Raw genomic sequence first — 26,307 nt, 5'->3', positions numbered from 1 at the left:
TCTACTCATCACTCATTAGACCCATCATAGAATACAATGCCTCATTTGGGATGTACCTTACAAGATACCTGCAACAGCTGGAAAGACCACAAAAGTACCTCACCAAGAGGATTACTGGCCTCAAACAGATGCCCTATGCAGCCCGACTCAAGAAACTCCAGCTGTACTCGGTTGCATGTGATCTCTGCCTGACATAGAAGGCCATGTCCAGCCCAGAATTGATGGACATGCTCCACCTAAAAAAACAAATCCCGGAGAGCCACATGCTCTAGATATATAAACCTCACCACAACAATAAAGAGGACATGCTGGAGGGATAGATTCCTGTCCCAGAGACTCCCGATGCTTTGGAACAGGATTCCAATATACATCAGACAGAGCCCCTCAATAACACTCTTCAAGAGAAACCTTGATGGGTGGATGGGAAACAGAAAATTTACCCCGGGGATCACTGCAGTGGCTCTGCTGGACAGTGGTGCAGGGAACTACTGGCTCTGCTGGACAGAGGCACAGGGAACTAATCTAAGGAGGTGGCGAAAGCCAGCACATTCTGGCTAGGCTTATAAATGCCCTTGGGCAGATAGCCTAGTACTTACCTATGAACCTATGAACCTAAGAAGGCACCCCAGCCGACAATCGAACCAGAGAACCTCTTGCTGTGAGGTGACAATGTTAACAGCTCCACCACTGTGCTGCCCAATCTATAATGACTCTGTCATATAGTGACTTTTTGTTCCAGTCTTCAGTGTACCAGCTAGTTAGCTTCATTATAGATTTTATCCATCAGTGTCATGTCTATAAATTAATTGTCTAAAACAATGCACATGTTTAATAATAAACAAACAGGAAAACCCATGACTTCTCAGAGTTTTCTAGCCTATGATGAAAGCAAATACGAACACAACCAATAGAGTTCCTGCACTTTTTAAACACAGTATAGAAACTTTTAATCAGGAAATAATTACCAGTATTTGAACCGATACCAGAAAATGTGAACCTTTTTGTTGTATTTATTCTTTATCATTTTTAAGGACTAAATGCTGCCACACTAATGATTTATAGTGTGCTTTTTCATTGGGGATTTTTTTTTAACCTGAAGACCTCAGAATTCTGGTACTTCTTACCTAGTACTTGTAGCACTTTTTACAGCACCTAAGTGAGACCACCAAAGCAATTTTCCTTCTAGTGAGTTATTACTTGGGATTTATAATGGTATCTCAGTAATATTTACTCTGCCATTAATGACAATACGTATAAGTAAGGGATATACAGTGTTACATTAAATTACTGATCAATAAGTCATTTCGAGGAAAGATGTGCAATTACACACCAAGACGTTAATGTAGATTCTTAAATAGCAACTAGGTCATAACAAAATGTTCAAACATAAAAGCTAATTGCTCGAATATTTTATTTCCGAAGACTGCATTTCTGGAAACTATAGTCTCTTAATGAGGCGCTAAGCTATTTTAATAAAGCAATCTGAATAGATCACAATTATCTTTACTCCTTTTCAGTGAAACAGCATTTTGCAAGACAACTGACGGAAGCATGCAAACAATTTTGGGTCCAATAGCAAAGTTACTACATCAGCTGAAAGTAGTTGCATGATAGTGAAAGACAGGGAATGACTTTCAGCATGCACAATTAGAGGGAAAATCACTAGCATGACTGTCGAAAGGTTCAGTTTTAACAGCCTGAAGACAGTAAATGGCATAACAGATGAACAGATGTTAAAGCCAATAGTCAGACTGTGGACTATATAGGCCTAATTTGTGACATATGAAACTGAAGTGGCTTGTATGATGTCAAGGTCATTACCTTTTTAAAAATAACTGCATTTTTTTAAATCTTAAGTGCAGCAGATGAGTTCCTGATCTCCCTCTGAGGATGGTACTGTCTTTGAGTTGTATACAGAATTGTTTAAGCACACTCATGATGAATGGCAAACCTTATTATAGACTACAAGCATATGGGAACATATTCTGACTGAACAGAGAAAAAACTGTTACTTAAGAATACATTAGAGGTGAAAGAAGAGATATGTTAAGGAAGGTCAGCTAGAGAGAGGCAGATGGCCAAAGGTGTTTAAAAGGATTTGGTTAGTTGACATCACCAGGCATTTAGTGTTAGGGAAGCAATGGTAAGAGAAGAGCAGAAAGAATTTGAAATTAAGGCAATATCCCAATAACAGACTGTCCTTCATGGAAATGTCTCAGATCACAAACACATGACGGAAAGCAAAATCTGCTAGGGAAAAATTATTTGCAAGGATCCAGCTTTACGTGGTTAAAAATAACCATCTCCACAATACAGCACTGTTAATTACTAAAGAATTTTACACAATCAAATAGATTTTCTGCAGAATACTTAGTTCATCAAGTTATCAAACATTAGTTTAATGACTATCAAAGCACTCTGCAATCAGTTTCATAAAATACAAATCCTGCAGGGGAACTGTTTCTCAGAGTAATTACAGAGAAAATACAACAACTGCTTTGTGCTGAAGACAATATTGAATATAGTGGCATTACCCACTCCAACCATGTCAATTTATTTTCCATTCAGAGTAGCATATTTTCAGATAAGTGGAAAAATGTTAAAATTGTAGTCACTGGCCATACTGTGGAAATTAATTAAAATATGCACTTTTGTGTATCTTCAGAATGAGTGCCACAAAACAATACCCAGGGAATGTATAAATAAAACGTGATCATAAATCACACTTAAAACATTGCAGTCTTCTTATAAACACATTTCTATAGACTATTTTCTCACTATTAGTTTATTGGCACTACACCAAACATCTATAAAAATATGTTCTGCCTTAATAGTGGTACATTTCATACTTCATAGCAGCTTCAAATTAGAGCAGTGTTCTGCATTCTTCATTTATATTTATCCTAAAACAGAGCTACAGCTCACAGAAAAATGCTTCTAATATGAATTTATTTGGACTTCAGTGATTTATCTCATAGAAGTGGGTCGGCAGTCTGACCATAACATTCAAAACTTTGGTGGTGCATACAGCACCTCAACATATATTATTTGTAATTAGGCAACACTGCAATTTAAGTAACAACCAGCTGTAATTTTACTACACATATATTTAGCTGTGTGACAGAAATGTGACTATCAGCTGAATTTCACAAATAAAACTCTAATAAGACTGCAAACAGACATTCAGTCACTTTAAATTAAGGATGACTAAGCTTCAAAATAAAGGTATTTGTGTAACTATCTCACACTACTTATAAACCAATTCTCAAAGCAAAAATAACTTGCACTTTGCATTGAATAAGTTCAACTTAACCTTAATTACATGACAAAAGTTAGCAGCATTTTAATAAACAGGAAATAATTCTACTTGAAAAAGACCACCACCATACAGAATATATCCCCTCTAAATGACAACCCACTCAGAAGATAATTTGCAGCATTTTCCTGGCTGCAGTACTACTGCTTGTTAGGTATATTTTACAACTGAAAACACTTGTTTTTGATAAAGTAAACCACTAATTGAGAAATGTAGCCACTAAGCAATACATCTTTCAATATACAGGATGTTGGACTGTCTTAATCACTAAGGACATATGATAGTCGAGGTGTTACACTTGATGTCAAAAAAAGGTAAGCAAGTATGTATCTAAGATCAAAGCAAAACAGAAATACACACATTTTTGCATAAGAATACACATGTAACTGCACAACTGTGCCCTGATAACTAAATATACTAACTCTAAGGCGAAACTACCTTTGAGTTAACGGTATACTTGTTTTGATGAAAATAAGTATTCTCTCTGTCTCTGAAGTAACTTGACCTCTAAGAATATTTATTATCAGGAGTGTGAGGACATGGGGAGACATAGTCCCTATTGCATAAGTAACTTTTTAATATTATTACATGTATCACTAATGTAGTTTTTGTTTAGATATTACTTTACTGGGCAATGATACAATCATTCTAATGCATTTATTTTTGGAATTTCATATTCAGTGATTTGACTATGCAAGTGTTTGCAGTATTAGAGCCATACTTTTAAGCGTCATCCAGCTAATCACATTTCTGTCATGTAGCCCTTTTACGGACTGTGAAGGCACAGTACTTATTTGGAAACAAACTACTCTTAACTAGCACTCCCCTCATATGTGCATACTAACGTATGCCAAAATGAATGTATGGGGGGTCATACAAACTTATGAAAACGTCAGACATTCTATCATAAAGCTTTGCTAGTTTTACATTACAAATGGTAAATCTTTTCATTTTTGCCATTAAAAATATCCTCAGTTTGACATTTCAAATAAGTAAAAATTATGACAGACAGACAAGCTGCATCCTACAGAGAAATGAATGAAGAAGAGTTGGGATATGTGCTGACAAACACTAGATAAAAAAAGTGCTACAATGAAAATGTGAATCTCTGTCACCAGAACTATATTTTGGTGAGCCTGTAAATACCCACTGCATTTTAAAAAAATAATTAGCTCTGTGACTAGATCCCCATTTATACCTATTGTCATTTCCAGTATAATCTCCTTGGCTTCTTCAATAATGGAAGAAGTTAAGGTGAGAGGACTTCACAGTGATTGCAGACATTTTTCACCTCATGACTTGCAGTAAGAAACCTGATATATATTATAATAACAATAAAAAAAGAACACAATATTTACAAGACCATGAGTAGCAAAACCAACACACTGTGGGATGATACTTTATAAAAGCTCTACAAGAGCAAGTTAACAGATCTTGGGTAAAAAAGTATGATACCGAATACCCAGACATATGCATTAGAGGTAGGTGACAACAAGGGGCATCGTTTGATTCATCTCCATTTGTTCTTCAGTGTTTGCACTTGCTCATTTTGGCAGACACTCTGGGATTAGAACATGGGTAATGCTCCCTTCCTTGGTTCATCACCTTTGCTCAACTGGTACCTGCAAACTGACTGCAACCTTATTTGGTCCAGAAGGCAAATTCTAACCACAAATCCATTTTTGTTTCTAGAAGAGTCCATAAAGAAACTCTGTTTTCCTGGACTGGCTAGACCATACTGATTTTTATCTCAGCAAATAAAACACCAAAGGCTAACATTTTTTCAGAATGCACTGCTTGAATGCTGGAGGTCTCTGAGGCAGCAGACATCCCTTAGCTAGCTTACCATATCCATCTTTGCACTGAACAGTCCTAGTTTGCCAGCCAGTGTCACATGTTCTGGAGCAAGAAAGCCATGGTCCTGTCACCCACTGCGGCTGGGCCATCTTGGAATTTGACTGGTTTGCATTATTACTGCTCACTATGCCATTTTTTTCCATTAGTTTCTTTGGAACAAAAAAGCTGTAACGTACATCAACTGCTTTGTTTATGTCTGTTGCAAGAACCTGCACAATAAGTATTTCCTTTGTGGGATTGTGACCCATTGTGTGCAAGTAGTCATCATTCTGGCTCCAGCCACTGTAATTCATAACTGTGCCATTCAGGTCTATGATGGCCTCTGTAGTAGATATCATATACTTTCCATTAATAATATAGCTTCCATCCTTCTTTTTGAGGGCTAGATAGGATGTAAGTTTCTTTTGGTCTTTGGAGATGTGTTGTCGTACTCTGATATGTGTGGCTCCTTCTGGTATTTTCACAACATCTGTATAGCCCTTACTGTAAAAAGGGAAAAAAGAAAACACTGTAATCTTCTGTAAAATAATTTAGATGCTCGCATTGCATAACAGCTTAAACAATGCACCAACATTACCTGGAATAAGATTACATTAAAAAAAAAATGTAGGAAAGTGACGTGATTTCTTAAACATAGTATGCTGACATACTTCAAAAAACTATGGTCATCTTGACTAGCAGGTTTGCAGGAGAAGTATAATATTCTTCAATACCATAAATAAGCTATGACATTAATACGACAATTAGTACAGAACAAGGCAGTATTCTTCATAGTATTTATATACCTTTTGAACAGATGATTATTCAGTGAAAGCTTCAACCTTCCCTATTCATTGAACTCATGACACTGAAAGGAATTAATTGAATAATTCTCCTTATGGAAAGGAAAAAGTATTAAGTCTGTGGTAATTTTCTAATAGGCTTCATCCAGTCATTCTGGTTCTGCTCACTTAGTTTCGCTTGCATGCTTTACAATCTGAACAAGTTATTTAAGCAGATAAAATAATGAGTGACTGCCAAATGAACCTTAATGGTGCATGGAATACCTAAGTCCAGCATTATAAATGCCTAATAAAAAGCTAAGGCTCTGCAACTACATTGCAGGGAGCAGCCAACATAGAAAACATCTCTCACTAGCTCCTGAAAACCATTTGGGCAGAACTTGTTAATGGAAAGCAAAATGGAAAATGCAGAGGAGTGATTGTTCTAAAAGTTTTGGTACAGAGATATATGGATGGAATCTCCCAGATAGATATACCAAATGTGTCTAGTGGAAGAGAAGTTAAGAGGATGGTGTCTGCAAAGAGAGTCCAACATTCACCATGTCTCATTTTGTTAAAGATTTAATTAAATTGTTCTATTTTAATGAAAAGGTAGACAGTCAGTGATTGGTTTTGTCAGTCCAGATTTGTTGAGGGTACAGTATTTGTGCGTTTCTATCATGAGATGTATAAATAGAGAGGTAAAAAAGTAAGTGAAGCAAGCATTTCTCCAAGATTAGGTAAACTTGGCATTGCTATACATATAGGAATTGTGGTATTGCAGAAAAGCACCTACATCTGTGGGTCCAAGGGGGGTATAACCCCCCCCCATACGAATACTTTCTTAATGATTGATTCAGTTGTCTATAGTTATCATCCCCTCAGTCTCAATAAAAATGAGACTCAAATCACAAATGGCCCATTCATGAGAAAATGCTATAGCAAGGGAAATCACATCTGTCTTGGATAGTCAGGGACCGCTAAAATCACTGTGTTTTTGAACAGCTTCACTTAATTATCCCATGAACTAAGGAAGTGAGCAGACTATACTGTGAGGCCAAGGTTGCACCAGGCTATGTTGACTTACTACTGAGTGTCAAAATTAGATAAAAATATTTGTAACATTTGACATTGATAGGGGAGCAAAGAGTGTGCAAATTGGTTGTCTCCATTTTCCTGAAAATCTTTCTGGCTATTAATGGACTGAAGGAGCACTTGTGCAGCATAAGTAAGTAACAGCCAAGTCTATCACTTTAATAACTAGCTTTACTGGAATGTTGACTACAAAAACAAAGTGGGTGATCTTGAAGGCTCACTCCAAACTTTTACAGCCACTCTGCAGTGTTCTGTTGATGTCAGCTGTATAAAAAAATCACAGACTCTCTCCTAAAGTTAAAAATGTTAAATACCTGGAAGTCAATGGGGGTTCAGGATCAAGAAAACAAGAACGAATAAAGGGTATTTCATAACAGACAAATCAAGAGATCTTTGCCTGGGCACTTTTGGGCTGCCTTCTTACAGTTAGTACTTCCATCCACTACTCTATAGTGATTTTCTGTCTGCTTTGTTGTAGCAGTGACAGACACAAGCGCCACAAATAATGCACCAATAACAATTTTATACATTCCATTATGATACATTATATAGTCATAATATCATCTCACTGTACCACAAAACTATGTACATCCTGCACATATTGCTGATGTGTCCTACTGAGAGGTAACTGCCTAGATGGTATATCTGGCAAGCCAAAGCATTAGAGCTGCAATAATAAATATTCTTTGTCATTCTACATATATCAGCTGGGAAACACAGAATGCAACCAGGACCTTAATGGGATATCATCACATAAAGTTCCCTCCATGCAGAGGTACAATAGGTCTGAACTGACCTATGAACTTACAACTCATATGCAAAGAATCTGAGATCCAAGCATGGAGCATCAGGAATAAATTCAGATGTTTGGGGTATTACTGAAACATACCTAACAGACACACCTTTTCAAAACCACTTACTGACTATGTTTAAATGCAAGAGGGAGCACTGCTTTAGTCAGGAGGAGGAACTACTCCCCTAAGACTCACATCTATAATGTTAATAACATCACATCATACTTTACAAATGGGTATGACCCACGGGGTTGCACTTAGAACTCAAGATAGGCACTGGACTGCATATCTGACTCCACTGCCCACCTACAAAGCCACAGAAACTTGAGTACAAGTTCTTACTTCACACCTAGGACAAACAGAATAGTTTCGTTTTGGGTTACTACTTCAATCTATTGGCCATAAACAACTCATTGTCAGAAATAAGGACTCACCACTATGACATTCTCTGAGACTAGGTTGCTAACAGCAAGTCTTATAATACTAACCCCTTTCATGAGGGACTATTCACTTGTTATTTTTTATAGACAGTAGCAACAAGTGCCCCACTGTAACCTTTCCACCAGAAAAAGATGCACACAACTATTCTCTGTCTGCTGTGCAACACATAACTGTGAGGTTGCTTATAGTAATACGGATCCCTCCAACTCCACATCCACACTTACAAATATACATATTACAGGATGATCACTTCCTACTTAAATAATAAGGAGGAGAAAGGATAGCAGCCATTATGAGATAAGCACAGAACTCGCAACAACTGCTGATGTATAGCAATGCTGTGTTACTGATGTGTGACTCCATAAGGAATACCATACCCTAAACCTAGAAGTGATGCTACCAATCCAACATAGACTCAGAAGTCAGTGTATTTGAAATACAGACAAAGCTTATGGGCAATCCAAAACACTTCAAGAGTGAAGTTAATTTCTTGCTGTTAGAGGTAAATAAAACCACATTCCGTCCATCTTGGGGACAAATTACATACAAACATTTTTTTTTTTCAGCAGCCCAGCTACAACTACATTACCTCTTCCAACATGAGCTGTAGCAACATCTACTTCAGTAGTCATAGTGGGATGGACCTATATTCCCCCAGTTTTCCTTTTGAATTCCCCAGTGTAAGAAATGTATATAAAAATCTAATGTTCCTCCAGACTGAAATTCTAATTGGAGTGTCCTCTTTCCTGAATTCCAGAATTTTGCCAAATTAAACACTATCACACAATCAGTAGCCATACAACAGAATGACTCCCAGTACAGACACCTGCTTTTAACAGTACTTACGTATTATCGCAACCAGATTTATAGAGTGGCAGAAATGGAAACGTCTCTGCGAAAACATGTTCCTTAACCTTGAAAGGGGTGTGTAAGCAAGTAATTAGTAATGGGTCACAGTGGATATGATGCCCAAAGAGGAGCAACGGTCAATTTTTCTGATCCTGGGGGACATGCCTCATTTGTTCTGCAACCTGTACAGTTCTACTCTGCATCACAATTCCCACATTCCAGAGCACAACCTCAGCAAAGGCAAGTTAGTTAGGGACATACCAACTAACTGTTCAGGGGCAGTACTCCCTGAAAACATAGACGCCTGTAACAACTACTAAGTAACGGCACAATGATCCCTCACTGACTTCTCCCTTTCTCACTAGCGGAACTCCTGTGCCAGGGGTGTCAGATCTTTTCCTGCTTCGTACAGACAGTTCTGCTAATCTGAACCAGTCACAGTACTGACAACATGTGGTATAAATGCTGACTGATTCACACATATCCCCCCAAAATGACAGTCAATGATGAGACAGTGTACATGAAAAGGTGTCTGAAAGGGTCATCTGTCTTGTGGGGAATGCGCTGACATTCATCATGATGACTTCTAACTTTAACGATGACTGAGAAGCAACGCTCCTATCTATAGATCAGGAACGGACACTCCCCAGAAAGATAAATTTTCACGTTATTCCTCTTCATATGTCAAAACCACTCAGACACAATAGTAGAGAAGAGTTTACACTTCCCTTCTTAGGTTACCAGACATCGTTTTGCACAAACATGAGGAATTTTTTGACTTCCGAAATCTGGTTCGATAATACGTAAGTACCCTTTCTTTTAACATATATCAGTCAATATGAACAGTCATTTTGCATTCATTCTTACTCATTTCATAATATAATGCTAATAAAATAAAACAAAACCAGATTTCTGCAGGACATTCGCCCCTTGTGTTCTTTAAATCTACATTATGGAAAGGAAAATGCATTATTTGTCATATCCAGAATGCTTTACAAATGTTATTAAACTATAAGGAAAACTATTTCAGATTGCTGAACCCTCTAACTGGTAAACTCAAAAAAACTTAAAAATGTGGAAACAGACAGACAGAAGGTCTGTCCTTCAACGTGAGGGCCAATTAAAAAGCTATTATGTACTAAAACACTAATTGGGTGTAGGAAACCGTGCCTGTTTATTTTTTCCAGTATACAGCTTTTGACTGACACCAAATCAGGAGTGACAAGCCTTATAGATAATACAAAGAGACAGTACAATTTGGTCAGTAAAGTAGAAAGGATTAATCTCTCTTCAAGGTTTGAATCAAAAGGCCTGACACACCTGTATACTATCTCAGTCTTAGGGAGAGATTTCAAAAACAGGATGCATAAGACACGAAAAAAAAAAAGCAAAATGGCTGTTTGTACTCCAGAGACATATCAACTTTTTTATTTGAAGTCTGCAGTGCCACACTACCCCCCCCCCATTCCAATCATGCTTCTGCTTAAGCTCCATGTTCAGGGGAGTGGGGGTTGAATCAGCCCAGGAAATAACTTCACCCCCAAAAGTCTTGACACACAGTTTGCACAACTAACTGCAATCTATTTGATCATTTGGGCTTTGGTTAGGGGGGGCAGAGCAGGTTGAGAAGTGAGGTAGCAGGCATTGCCACTAGCACTGTGGCATGAAAGCTGCTACTCATTCTCTCCACTACTAAAATGCCCTGATGCTGCAAAGGCAGCATGTTGCTACTCACTATTTGTGCTACAAAGCATTTCCTGCTTTCGAGGAAATATTATAATTATGTGCAGTATCATCGGTCCTAGTTTAAAAAACAAAGGGGTACAATGCACTGCAACTGTGTGCTGGGATTATCTGTCTAAAGGATCAGAAAGTTCTACTGAAACTAGAAGCGCCAGTTGGACAAAGCTCACTGCCTCAATGTATAAGCATTGTGTAACATATTTGAGTGGCTAAATTAGCTGTATTTTGAATGCTCTTCACAGATAAATAATGAGAAGATATATAGGATATCTGGAAAAACTTGTGGTAGGGACGAAGCAATCAGTCTTCCCTTCTGAAATGGGAAATAACTTGTGTCACCTAGAAAATCTTTTGTCGAAGTATGTAAACAAAAGGGCTCTTTTCTTATTTTGGGGTGGAAGTGTTATGAGAACTTCCTTGCACAACTGTTAAACACTGTCCAGCCAAATATTGTACCAGGAATTAAAAAAAAAAAAAAAGATCTCAGCAATGCACATTGTTGCATTACAAAAACATTTGGTGGGGAGGGGCATTTTAAAATATATTCTGGCTGGCATTGCATAACTTTGTCCTTACCCACACAGTTCCCCAACTGTATTGCTATATGTGCAAATTATTTGAGCAACCATGAGAGTCGATAAAAAAAAAAAATGACTGTCCCTGCTTTGGCCATTCATAGTGATAGTCAATGTGCATCTACCCAATTTAACCATCCTTTTAAGAAAAAAAAAACAACACATAAAAATAATATATTCATTTACATAAATTCACATAATCAAGAAGGTAATTATTGTCTGACAGGTGGAATGGAGAGGGATGTGATTTTTAGAGGACTAGTTGTGCCAAAGTTAAGGCAGCAAGCCAGTTACCATTTATTCAGACAGCAGTGAAGTAAAGTGGAGGGACAAGCTCACATGTCATACTCCCATCTGATATACTCCATATAAAGCATGTTATTCCTTCTATGGTCCCTGTAATGGAGGTTTAGGCCCTCATGTCTTCCTGCTTGGACTACTGAAAGGCCCCTTACCTACTGATACAAACATCAACTTGGCACAACTGTACAATCAGAATTCTACAACCAAATTTCTGCTTGGATGTTCTCACTTCATTCATAGTCATCCTGTGCTGCAGAATCTACATTGTTCAGCAGTCACTGCGACTTCAGAGCTTAAAAAAATCACTTTTCAGTTTTTATGCTTGTTTCTATAGCAGGCTCTTCTGACACATTTGTGAATTCTCATGCTCTGCACAGACTAGGCCCTATTTACAAGAGATCCTGGTCCCCTCATGCTCATTCTCCCCTTTAAAATCTTTGGGTGAGGGGCTGATATTTGATCTCAGGATCCAGCATGAGACTTCATGTAGGCTATCTTTGTTGACATAGCAACAGTCTTCAGGGATCAGCTTCTGTCCCTCATAATGTGTATCTGAAGCCTTCTTTCATAGGTGTCTAAAATTCTAACTTTATAAGACAGTCACCTGGAATCCAAATATAACTACTAACTTTGTCTCTCATAATGTATTTAAACAGGTGATTTTTCTAAATTAATGCCATTTTTATTCAGAATTTCTTACAATTTGTGTGCTCCTTCACGGGTTTACATTCAATATCTAGGTTACAATCACTTAAGCTTTACAAGAAATAAATGAATGTTGTGTGTAGAGTGAGTCAGTACATAGCTTTCTGTACAGATAAGTAGATGATCTAATTCTACCAAAGTATGGATGTTAGGGATGCATATTTACTAAACAGGGTGGAAAATCAAGGTCTGTTACTATTTGTTTGATGATGACATGCATTGATGGCTTTGAAAATATCCAGATATTATAAAAAAGAAATTTATGCTATGATTGTCTTACAGTTTCTTAAACAGTGAGCAGTTTTACAAAAGAAAAAGCACAGTGAATACCAAAAGAATTGTAATCTCCCTCACACCTTCAAGTGCTGCTGCTTGATTCTGTTCCTGTACCCAATCAGTCCATTCATTGGGGGGGGGTGCTAAGATAGATATGAGCACTACTGCTCATTTGTTCCAGCCAGGGCCAAAGACCTATGACCTATTCATTTCTGCCAAGGAAGCCCTATCAGCCCATCCATTCCCCCAGTGGTCAGTATATTGACAGAGAGTAGATTAGCTTGCTGACTTCCTTGGATTAGCCCACCCCTCCGCTGCTTGCAGTCTTGCCATTATTAATACAGAAGGTGTGCATGATCCTACACGCACACACACACACACACACACACACACACACACACACACACACACACACACACACACACACACACACCTCCTAGTCCCAGTCTAGAAGGAACATCTCTGCCCAATGTGGCCACTACACATGAACAATACACCCAGCCTCTGTTATGCACTGAATAGATCTAGCAATCTCTCGTCCTCTTAGCAAAAGCAAGCTAGTAGTGGATGATGAACCTCATGCTCACCTGCCTGATTGCTCATGCCACTAACACAGGTCATCTGGGTTGTAGTCAAAGGTTCACCCCTCTATATTATGGAGCTTGATAAGATTCCCAGCATTTCACATAGTGTTAGCAATACAGTGGGAATCCCAGTTTGAGCCTACACTTAATGACATAAAGGTTATTTTCGGCTGCACTTAATCAATTTAACCATATTAATTCACAAAGTAGCTTGCTGCTGTTAGTTTAGACCATGCTTGCCATTACCTTCTCTTGGTGAAGTTTCCAGAAACTTTGATACAGGTGGAATTGTCACCTCCACATAAGCCACATTTGTCAAATTGCTGCTTAGATCCGATTATGCCATCACAGCCTGTTCGAACACATTTCCCTTTAACACAGACCGAACTGCTGTACAGACGGCACTCTGTACCATCAGCCACCTAGCAATTACAGACAATAATTTATTAGCACAAACATGCAAATCGCAGTCATGGTTGCAGATAGCTTTTAACTTAGCATATGGCTTCCTAAAGACTGTACAGCTTAGCTTCATAAATGACACACATAACCTACTCTCAGTCTGAAGGGAAAATCAAAGACTGATCCATGCACCCAGCTACAAAACTGTGGTTTTACTTCAGTTTGTCATACCCACCACACATTATGTTGTACTGAGGACAGAACTAAAGCAGTCAGAACATGAATGCCAACTGAAAGTAAATAGTAATATTCCTCTTTACTGCAATGACATTAACAGATCTGAATGGAATGCACTTAAGAGTATGTAAACAGCATGAACTGAATGCTCATTACAATAATTTTGCATTTCCTGGGTAATATACTGCTCATATTTTATGACAGACTGAGATACAAGAATTTTTTTTCATGACTTTGCAAATTATGAGTTGACTTACAAGTATTTTGCACAGACTTCTATGCATTTAAAGACTATATCAGATTTAATGAACACAACAGTAGCCAAATGCTACTAGAGTTAAATCATTGCAGGCACATGATCAATAAACAGTAATCAAGAAGGCTAAGAAAAAGCACATTACTGGAATATTTATATAAGCGTACATTGTGTGTTTGTGTGTGTGTGTGTGTGTGTGTGTGTGTGTGTGTGTGTGTGTGTGTGTGTGTGTGTGTGTGTGTGTGTGTGTGTGTGTGTGTGTGTGTGTGCATGCACGCGTATGTGTGTATATGTGAACTGTATGTCTTTATAAAATGTACACACCACACATGCACACAAACACACACAGTAATAAAAGTTATCAAGCTGATTTTCTGTGAACCATAGTTTTATTGTCTCAGTCTTTCCTCTCCCCATGCCAACATTAAAATTTGACAAAGATCAAAAATGTGTCATGCCATCTCTTCCAATGTATAAGCCACTCAATGTACACTGCAATAACTTTTTGATGAAGAAAAGTGTCTGTACTTCTCGGTCACTTGCAGAAAGACAATTTGTCTTAGTGAATGAACTAAAAGGGAAAACGTTCACTAAACAGCTATGTGCACAGCTGTTCAGTACATTAGGAATACTGAAAGCACAGTCTAACCCAAGATTAATCTGGTGAGATATACACAGACCCTGAGAAAAATGAAATGCACAAAGGATTTAAAACCTGTAATATGAGTACAACAAAAGAGAGAATTAACTCTGAAAGATCCAACAAGTGTTTTCCTGACAAATTCTTTACTCTGTGAAGCTAACCTTAAAGGAGGTTCTTTACATGGAGTCATGTCTAGGTATTAATTTTAACTTTTTCTGTCACATTAAGCCAGTATTTAGCGACATTAATGCGCCTGATGGAATTTAAAGATGTCAAAATATTTGCAGTATCTCCATACTTAATTTATTTGTAAACTAGTGGGGAAAATACAAAGGAAGAAAGTACAGAGTCAGAATCTTTTCCAGATGTTTAAGGTAAAAGAAAATAAATACGACTATAACCAACGAAAACTTTTCTGAAGCATTATAAACTGAAATATCAGAATAATATCTGGGATTGTGCAAATGAAATAACAACAAAAGGTTCAACAGGATTAGGGATATCATCAAAACCAAAACAGAAATGCAGAATGGAGTTAAAAACCAGAAAGACAGACATCAAAACAGATAAGCATAAATGTTTAGAAGGCAGCTGTGAGATTTTAGGAAATAAAATGAGACACAGAAGGGAAGCAGGTCTTCCAGAAAGAGATGTCCAATTATCACCAGACCAGTGAAGGTAAAAACAAATAAGGTTGAAAATGCAAGAGATGGTGGAATGATAATAGCATAAGGCAAGCAGATAAGAAGAATGTATAGATTACAGGTAAATAATAAGCACAGACAATTTCCATGAGAAAAACATATTAGACTCAGTAGAAACAGTAATCCTGAGAACATAGGGGGTAACCAATGAAAAAGGCAGGAAGAGTTAGGATGAATACATGAGCTGACTATAAAATGACAAACTGAACATCACTGTCAACTTATATATATATATATATATATATATATATATATATATATATATATATATACCACAAGCTTCCACTGCAGGAGGTTTAATGTATTTCACAGTGAAGACTCTAGTTTGGCTGAATCATATATATATATATATATATATATATATATATATATATAAATATATACACACACACACACACACACACACACACACACACACTTTTAAATACATACTACATACAAACACATATCACACATGCAACGGTAAATGTTACTACTGCAATGCACAAGAATTTACCTTTTGAGAAAACACAACAAAATAACCAGTCCCTTTGGCACGGCATGTTAGTTTACATACATCCCGAGGCTGAACACCAGCATACTTGGGCACCCATTCAACAAAGGCCTTCACACCTTTAGGATCTGTCTGAAAACCATTTCTTGCTGCACACTGTTCCACTCTGAATGGTTTACCTGTAAAAAATAAAGGAACCGTTTTGTTCTACTAATCAAGCATAACTAAGACAAATATCAACAGTTTTATATTGCTATATTGAAGTTTGAGTGCACAGTGTATTAAACAGTGGATTAACTGTTAGAAAAAAACAGTCCTTTAAAACAACAGGTGAAGGGATAGAGCAGTGGTACATGCTGACACTTGTAGCTCACTGATATTTTTTTACCTGGAATGCTACACTGTTATTAGTTATCTTGCATCAAGGAATGATGGCAATGTCTAGGCACTGTTTGTATGTATTTTTGTTATCCTCTTCCCATCAACCTTTCTATCAGTCAGCCCATTCATTCTTCCTGTGGTTCAAAACCAGCTCAAGGTATATTACCATCCATACAACCATGAGCAATCTTTTTTTTCAGGTTTTTTAGTCCCTAATATATACCCTCAGAAGCCGGACGTAAAGTGCCTTGGTAGGAATTACAGAATTGAATGGGATAAGACAACTGTTTTGAAACGTCTGTTTTGTCACTGAATGCTCCTTTTTCTTTGTATGAAATGAACCTTTGATTAAAATTTCTGAAATACTTTGGTTCTGGAAAGTATGCAGGGAGGTGAATAGATTGATTGAAAGAGAACTCTGAAAACACTTTAGGCATAACAAAAGGATGCTCTTTCAGTGATATCCTCTCTTTAAAGAAAGGATCGAGTTGAAACACCATAACAGCTTACACCACAGATACCCTTCTGGCCGAGATCAGAGCAATAAGACATTGCTTTCCACTTTAAGAAATTTAAGACAGCCTTGTGAGATAATAGAAAAGAAAAAAGTGATATATTTTCTAGTACAAAGTTGAGATTCCAAGGAGAAGTCACCTTTTCCTAGGTGGATTAATCAGTAGTACCACTTTCAGAAACTGATTTACTTGAGATATGGGAGGATCCATAGGCAGACAAGCAAAATGGCTGAAAGGTTAATCTTAAAGGAAGAGTAAGAATGGACAGAGCTTAATAACTCACACAAATATTATAGAACCAATGTGGTAGGAGTCTTAAAAGGACCTTTGCAAACATTCTTGGAGTTGTTGACAACTCAAAGAGTAAAGCAGAAAACTGAAAATGTGAACTTGGCACAGAAAGTCTTAAAAAAATCTGAAATTTTTGTGATGTGGAATGTGATGGTATGCATCTTTATGTTTAGAGTGACTAGAAAACTCAAAGAAGGTGCGGATGGGAAGTAACAGCAACAACACAGACTACATAGACAGCATTCTGAATTTTGGAATATTGATATGTGGGTTTAAAAAGAAGAGGATCAACACAGGTCTCCTGGATCACCCTGTTTGTGCAACAGAAAAATCTTTGAATACAAACTTCTCCTTCCAGTTGTTCCATGGAAACAGATAGCATTACTCCCTGAGAAAGCATTTGATCCAAAATATGAAGGAAAAGGTATGTTTGATGGGACGAAGAAGAATCCCTTGAAATAGGGGAAGATAGTCCCACTGCCATATGCAAGCTTTCTGTATTATTCTTTGTACCTAAGAGTATGATGTAACCTGGTTCTAAAGAAGGAGGCGAAGAGAGAAGTTTTGAGAAAAACTTAATAGATTATCAGGTTGGCGAAAGGGAGGATATTGAAGGGGTCACAGTCAATCTGATTTTCTGGACTGTCCCATACCTTTGGAAGGTCACCCTTTCTTTTTTGAACTGCCCTGTCTCTGTGTTTTTTTAAGTTGTCTCCCTGACGTTTTTGTGATAGCTTGATGGGATTTCTATAAAATGACACTGGACTAGAAAGATAATTTCTATTGTATTTGGGAATGATTGAAGAAGAATCTGTGAAACACCTTGGATTAATTTCCCTCTGTCATCAAATTTCTACATAATATTAGGAGATGAACTTCCAAACAAAACTTCTTTATCTTGAGGTGCATTCAAACTTTCTGCCTTAACATCCTATTGTAAAATTCTGTGTGTGCAGCCAAACAAATCTCAACATAACTGACTAAGTGGCAGCAGTTATGCAAACAGCATCAGCAATAATATAAGAACATCTAAGAGAATGCTTTGTAAACTGTGATATTGGGAAAAGCAAAGAACTTAAAGATGTCTTAGTTTTTGAAGTAGAAAGGTCAGCAATTGACTGTTTTATACTATCAAATGAAACTAGGAGAAACTAACATATGTGCTTAATAGGTGACTGTTCAGAAGACTTAGATGGAAAAGGGGTATACCTTTTTCCATACCTATCAAAGGCTCAACCATCTTTATCTGATGGAATGGGGCTAGAAGCCATGAGATGTTTAGAAGTTAATTTTGGGAGGGGAAACAACATAAGGATCTGTCCTAGGATTAGACTGAAAAACATGTATAGCTTGTAAGATTTCCTGGGGGTTGGATGTTTGCTATATGGAGAATTGTTGGCTGCATTAAAGGCATCTTCAAGTCAAGAGCTGCTAAAATTAGAGAAACAGACACCATCTGTGGAGAATCAACCTGCAATAATTTACAATATCTCTGCTGGGTCTCAGAAATATTCTTCGTTTTACTTAAATAACTCTGTTGTTCTGTCAACAGTGTCAGAAAAGGATAATTCTTCCACTGGAAAATTAGAATAAATGTTTTCCTTGGGTTCAGATTCCCAGTTTTCTGGAGTAGAAACCCAGGGTGCATAATCCAAGTCAATTTCCTGCACATCAGAGTCTGCATTAGAATCTGAGGGGGAACTTTTTCAACTGTGGAGAATACCCCTAAATCTAGGAACTGGGGAACCCTGAACTCTAGGGAATGGAAGGCATTAAATAATCATTTGGCAAAATTAAAATATTCTTCTCTATCTGATTCCTGTATATCTGACTCATCAGTTCAGCTCTGTAAAGGTTGGGCATCCATCCCTACCTCCAGTTTCAGTAAGAGTGATTCTCCCCTGTCTGAAAGCAGTCTTTTTAGGATGTTTCTCTCTCAGCTCTTAGTGGCTTCATGAAGAGCAATGTCAAAGAAGTGTAGTGAAGCTGATGGATTGTCCAAAAACTCAGATATAGCCAGAACAGAGTTATCTGAAGGCTGAAGCAGAGAGGATGTCAGAGTAGAAGCCAAAGCCCGTCTAGAAACTTTCCTTTTCTTGGGGACTGGAGAGGGAGATGTTAAAGGAACTGGAACCCTGCTTCATAACTTTAAGTGCTAAAACCTTAAGATTTTGGTTTTCTAAATGTAATAATAAAAATACACCCGCTCCTAAGGGTTTTGGGACTAGGAGTAAATAATTACAGTCAGAACATGACTGAATGTTGTGTTCCTCTCCCAAACAAAAAAAAAAGATAGGATATGTGATGATCTTTATGGGGAATTTGGTGAAAACCTGAACAATTCCCTCACTTAAGACATAAATCACAAAAAGACAAATATAGTTTTCTTTCTCCAATGAAGACTTATCTACCCACTTGACAAAAGTAGATAACTGCTGAAGTTGTGAAGACATAACAAAAAGCATATGTTACTAGTAGCCTTAATAACAAGAAAGTTCAGAAGTTGGGTGTCTTTACATCTACTTTTATACCATCTCACTCTCATGCTCCACCTGATGTACAGGTATATGGAAGGTTGCCAGATGTCTGATGTTTGGCAGGATACATCTCATATAGCTTAGGCTACTGCAACTGAGATCTAATGATGAACATATACGCTTGAAATATTCATATACAGTCTAAGGCAAATATTTTGAATTTCATAAGAAACATTTCAAGAATTTCATAATACACATTTCAAACTCACTGCAACAACTGCAAAAAAGTTAAGTATTTTAACATTCATATTATAATTTAATGGTATAGCTAAGTTAAAGGAAATGCGCATGCAATGGGTAAGTATTTACTTCATGCCTCTGTAATTTGACAGCGAGTCCAACAATCTTACAATGTCACCCTAAAAAGTTGTTTCAGTAAATGAATGTTAGTTCTAAACTGCACAGTATGCTACATGAGTCATATTATTATGGTCCACCGTTGTATACCACAGAAAGTAACTGATATAAAAATAATTATTTTTCCAAAATGATAGCTGCCTGCTGCATAAAAAGTCCTACAAGGTTTACAGTATCTAAAACCAAGTTAGCAGCTTTCTTATACTCTTATGAGGATACATGTACACAAATCAATTTATACAAAGCAGTTGATATGGACTAAATTATCAGTCTATATCTTCACCTCTTTGCTCAAGAGTCAGGGACAAAGACCCAAAAAAGGGATGATTTTTAAATATTACTCTAATTCTTTTAAGAAGTTAATAGAACAAAAGGTTTTGCAGCAAAATGGAGTTATTGAGCAATTAAAGGTATGAAACTAATGCCTGTCATTATTTACTAAGTGTAATCTTCAGTGATTTACCAGATAATCAAAACATTTCAAGAGTCATGGCAAAAATATTAGGGAAGTCTAGGATGTTCTATAAAATCAAAGACATTTAAGAGGTGTAATTACCAGCATATGCAATAATCTTAAAAAGATCTACCATTTTAAGAGTTTCTGCTAACTTAAGCAAGAAAATTAGCCTTGCATGGATGCACTACTACCATTAAACAAATGCCACTATTCATATGACTAGAATATAACATTATCTTTAATTACAAGTAGCAAAGCTGTCCAGTTATTTAAAATGTTTCAAACAAAATCTATTTCACTACTAGACTTATCATCATCATCAACAACCTCTTTCCCATTTTCTGCATGGGGTCTGGGTGTCACATCAACTGACACCATATCTCTGTATACAATGCCACTTTCCTAACTTCAACAATCATGCAGACTGCAGCAGGTTTTCTTTCACATGATCCAACCATCTCTTTTCTGAATGCCCTCATGTCCACTTGCCTTCTTCCTGTCTATTCCAAATATTCTTCACCAAATTGTTTTCTTCTTTCCTGCACATGTGCCTGAACCTCAGTGATCTGTTCCCTTTGACTTTCTCTGCAACTGGAGCTACTTGGGCTTCTGCCCTGATGCCCTAATTTCTTCACCTGTCCCACAATGTGCATCATAACACCAGTCTCATGCTCTTTATCCCAGTCGCCTCTGGCGTCTTCAACAGCTCTGTCTTCAGTGCCCAGGTTTTTGTACCAAAAAGTAGTACTGCTCCCACCACTGTTTTGTACAACTTACTTTTCTTCTTCCTTGGCATTCTTCTGTCAAACACTACCCCTGGCATTCCGTACCAGTTAGCTGAAGCCTCTCTGATTCTGTCTTTAACCCCTCATTCAAATTTCCCTTCTTCTCAATCACTCCCCCCAGGTACTTGAAACTGTTAACATGTTCCATTATTTTTCTTTACATCTCAATTAACAGCTTGTTCTGATTTCCCCCATTTGCTAACACTACAACTGTCTTATCTGAAGTCAGTTCCATCCCATGTACCTTCAGTTTTTAATCCATTTCCCCATCCTTTGCTGAAGTTCTTGTTCAGAGTCTGCCTGTAATGCTAAATCATCTGCATACAGCAGTCTTGTTGATCTGTCCCCTTTGACCCAGTTGGTAATGTAGTCCATCACCGCTATGAACAGTAGTGGGCTCAAGAGCTGAACCCTGATGTGCACCCACTCCCACTGGGAACCACTTTGTGGGTATGAGCACTGTTCATATTTGTGTCATTGGGTCCTTGTATATAGCATGCACTAATTCTACCAAAGGTTCTGGAATTTCAAACTACTGCAGGACTGTCCAAATCAGCTTTCTTGCGACCTTGTCATACAATTTCTCCATTTTCTAGGAATTGCCAGTTGGACTCCTTTCTTATCTTTAGATTGTTCTCAAATATCTGTCTTATTGCAAATGTCAAGTTGGTTGTGCTGCATCCTAATCCGAATCCAAACTTCTTATCTCGCATTTTACTTTCTACTCCCCATGTATTTGTTTAGCAAACTCACTTTCCAGAACATACCTCTATACTGCCCAGAGTTGTGAATGTCCCCTTTGTTCTTGTACACTGACACAAGTATGCTTATTATCCAGTCATCTGGGATATGCACTTCTCTCCATACTGCTATGAGTACTGACAGGAGCCATTTCTCCCCTATCTCACCCAACATCTTGATCATATCTGCATTGACCTCATTTGAGCCTGTTGCTTTTCCTAATTTCATTTTCCATAGTGCTGTTCTTACTTCTTCTTGGGTGGATTCCTCTTCTATTTTAAATGTAGGCTATGTCTGGAGCAGAACAGCTTCTGTGGGAGTTTCTTTATTCAGGAACAGCTGGAAGTACTCCTCCCATTTGCTTTGATGTCCTGTGGATTGGTGAGCAGGTTGTCATTTGCATCCCCTATGAAGGTTGTTTGATGTCTGTCTTCTTTATTTTTCTGTCTTTGCCTTGCATCCTGACAGAGTTTCTTTGTGCCAACTACTGAGTCACTTTCCAAAAGTGTATAGAGTGCCTCTGAAGTCTTGTTCTTTGTTATTGCAAATCATCTCCTAGCCTCTTTTTTAGTCATGCAGTAGTCCTTCCTAGCCTCTTCTGTCTTTTCTAGCTTCCACTTTTTTCTGCACTCCTTCTTTCTTTTGATGACTTCCTGGACATCTATATTTCGCCACCAGTTTTCCTTTTGTACCTTATTTCCATACCTGGGTCAAGTGCATAGCTGTTACATAGTTCTCATACATGCTGTTTTGAGGCACTGCTGTTCTTTTTTAACTCCATCTATTTCCTCTTGTTCCTGAGATGCTACAGCTCTGAGCATTTCCTTGAACTCTTATATTTTCACTCTAGTCAACTTCCAGGTCTTCAGCCTATTCTCTGCTGACCTTAGAGCCTTCTCTGATGACTGCGTGCAGCTGGCTGTGGCAGCCAGTGTTTTATGTTAGGAGCTGACTGTTTCAATGGGGATGACTTTGGAATTACTGATTCTACCCCAATGTCCTTTATTTAGTAAGAGGAAGTTGACCTGAGTTGCATGTTGACCACTACATTATGTGATCTTGTAACTGCCTCTCTTGCTGAACCATCAAACCATTTCCCAAACAGAGGTTTACAATGGCCTCTCCTTTATCTCTGCTGCTCCACCAATTTGAATCCAGGCAGTCCTTATATCCTGCTCTGTCTGTCCCGATTTATGCATTTTGGTCGCCCCATTATCAGCACTAACTCATGTTCTCCTGCTTTATCTAGTAGGAACAGCAACTGTTGCCTGAATACACTCTTTTCCTTGCTGTCAAAACCCTGCTGTGATTATGAATATTGCCCTATCTTTACACTGGAGTCTGACTGCCATGAGTCTGTCACTAATTCTAACAACATCTCTTATTGTCTTCTGAAGCCTCGCCCTCACCACAGTTCTAGTATCATTTCAAGTTTTCCCTCCTCCCGAGTAGTAGACTCTGTATCCTAATGCAAGTGACTTTGCTGCACTGCCCTTCCATCTTGTCTCCTGGATACAGAGAATGTCTTTCTTACCATCATGTCATTAGCTGCCAAGCTCCACCTTGACATTGAACATATATTGAGTGTAGCAATCCTTAGTTCATGTTTGCTAGGTTGATTGGTCTAGCTTTTGCTCAACAGAGCTATCCCAGGTACCCTAAATCCAGGCAACTGGACACCGGCTAGACATTAACTTATCCAATCAGGGTTCCTGAGCTTTAAGTTGGGCATACACTGGCAAAGGGGAGGTTATATCCTAAAGTAATAAATGGTCCACCATGTAAGTAAGCCTGCCATATGTACTGTTGAGGAAACATCCATGATGTAAGTACTCTATATCCTCAAAAATAACTCCTCAGTAGAAATTCAAACAACTCATGTAACTAAATTTACACTGTTCTACAAAAATTACCTACTTATCTACAGCAAGAATTATAAAGCCCAATATTCAAATTCTCCTCACACCTCACAGTGTACACTGTTTAGATTTTTTCAAAGCAGATTAGCACAGCTCACATCTTCTAGCATCCTGTTCAATGTGCCAGCCACTTTCTGGTAGTTCTTAAATCACAGGTTCTCCCCTAAACTGCAGTGGATGCCCAAGAATCCCCACCTTGGTTCTACAACACTATGACTCACGCAATTAGCCAGTAAACACGCTTGAATCATGGCAGATTTCTGGTAGTTCTTAAATCATGGGTTCTTCCATAAATGGAAGTGGATGCCCAAGAATCCCCACCTTGGTTCTACTAGACCGTGACTCAAGCAATCCGTCATTAAACACTAGTGAATCATGGCAGAGTATGTTATTCCCATTTTGACTTAGTTGAGAACCTTGTTCATTTTTTTGTAATTTTCTCCCCCACTAGCAGAACAGTGGCTTGTACATCAACAGGGATGCTACTGCACACTGTGTCCTTCTCCATGCCCACAAACAATTATTCAACCTTATCTTACATATTTTTCTGTTTTTTTTTTTTGTTTTAACTAGCTTCTATGTGAAACAGACATAACAAACTGTTAACATTTGCTAATTTCCCCAGAATTACACTGACTTTCTGGAACTGACAGGCAGTCATTTACAGTAGCAGATTGTTTTCCCTATTGCTGCTTGGTCTTACATCATGGTTCACAGGCAACTTTTTCTTCACTGCCTTTCAATTTACATCGTGGTTCACAGGCAACTTTTTTTTACTCCCTTTCACTACATTTCCCTAAATGCTCCACTGCCTAGGCTGCAAAACATAGAGCCTTCCATGCTCTGCATCAGTCCTGAAGTTTATTTAGCCACCTTGGGAAAGGGGCTCCATTTTTAAAAGCAGATTAGCAAGGCTTGCAGATCCTAGCATTCTGTTTGGTACACCAGCCACATAAGTCTCTAATATCCAATCCAGTCCATTGTTAGTGTATTTCTTTTTAGCGTTACTGCAATTTCTAAGTAAACTGATGTACTCATGCCTGTATGTTTTACATATTGTTATCTGCCAGTTAAATGCAGAAAATTGAGGCTGCAAGTAATTCACATTACCTCTTAATTGTATGACTATTAGTGCTGCTTAATAAGAGCTTCTTATGGGGTTATTTTATCTATAATGTCATTTTGTTTATTTGACTTATGACATCTGTACTGCCTAAACAGAAAAAAAAACTGTGCATTGAGTGCTTGTATAAACATTAAGTAACAGTGTTAACTATAATTGATAAATTAAGGTTAACAATCATTCACATGTAGTTCATGGTGTTGTTGGGTTATTCTAATTGTAATGTCAGTGTGTTGACTTCATTTAAGACCTTTGTACTGTCTAAAAAACTGTGTATTGAGTGCTTGTTAAAAATAAGTTACAGTGGTAACCAAAATTGATACTAAGCCAAAGAGTCATTCACATGAAGTAAATATTGATAAAGTGAGCCAACGATTAGAATGCAAAATTTTCTTTTTATAATCTCACATCTGCTCATGTACAGTTTATTTAGTGTTCTACTGTTGTAGTATTCTAATCGCTATACTTTAATGTTCACAGCATGCACCTAATAACACCATCACCATACTTTATGTTTCATCTAGGCTTACGCTGCTTGATATAATCTTAAGCTTTTCTCTTGCCCTCTCTGTTACACCCTTTTTCAAAGTCTGTTTAATCTTATCACTTTACAGTTTCTAGTTCTTAAATTGTGGGTTCTCCCCTAAACTGCAGTGGATGCCCAAGAATCCTCACCTTGGTTCTACAAGACTATGACTCAGTCAATCGGCCAGTAAACACTCTGGAATCACGGCAGAGTATGTTATTCCCATTTTGACTTAGTTGAGAACCTTGCTCATTTTTTTTAATTTTCTGTCCCAATAGAAGAACAGTGGCTCTTACACCAACAGGGATGCTACTGTGCACTCTGTCTTCCTCCATGCCCACAAACAATTCTCAAACCTTATCTTACCTATCTTTCTGGAGTTTTTTTCTGTTTTAGCTAGTTTCTGTGTGGAACAGTCATAAACTGTACTGTTAACATCTACTAATTTTCCATGAGTTACACCAACTTTCTGGAAATGACCAGTAGTAATTTACAGCAGCAGATTGTTTAACCCACTCTGTTCGCCCTCACTCCACTCGGGCTAACTCCGCTACCCTGCCCTACCCAATCCCCACCCACTCCCATGTCAATTAAATTTATACAAATGGAAAGTCCACCCTCACTACACTACCAGCCAATTG

General features: G+C 37.8%; 1 protein-coding gene across 1 annotated transcript in view; it reads right to left on the bottom strand.

Moving 5' to 3' along the window:
• Nucleotides 1-603: 603 nt before the first annotated feature.
• The window catches only part of ADAMTS5 (ADAM metallopeptidase with thrombospondin type 1 motif 5), a 111,974-nt gene continuing 86,270 nt past the window's right edge, over nucleotides 604-26,307 (bottom strand). The window contains exons 6-8 of the mRNA XM_044071348.1: nucleotides 16,038-16,213; nucleotides 13,546-13,721; nucleotides 604-5,656 (exon numbers count right to left, since the gene is read on the bottom strand). Coding sequence (XP_043927283.1) covers nucleotides 5,089-5,656; nucleotides 13,546-13,721; nucleotides 16,038-16,213 — 920 coding nt within the window. The 3' untranslated portion in view covers nucleotides 604-5,088. The remainder of the gene's footprint in view (nucleotides 5,657-13,545; nucleotides 13,722-16,037; nucleotides 16,214-26,307) is intronic.

The sequence above is a fragment of the Protopterus annectens genome, chromosome 5.part0 (genome assembly GCF_019279795.1).
Source record: "Protopterus annectens isolate FY-2018-M chromosome 5.part0, PAN1.0, whole genome shotgun sequence".
Classification (NCBI taxonomy): Eukaryota; Metazoa; Chordata; order Ceratodontiformes; family Protopteridae; genus Protopterus; species Protopterus annectens.
Note: the sequence above shows the minus strand (reverse complement) of the source record. Positions and strands in the feature narration are given on the sequence as shown.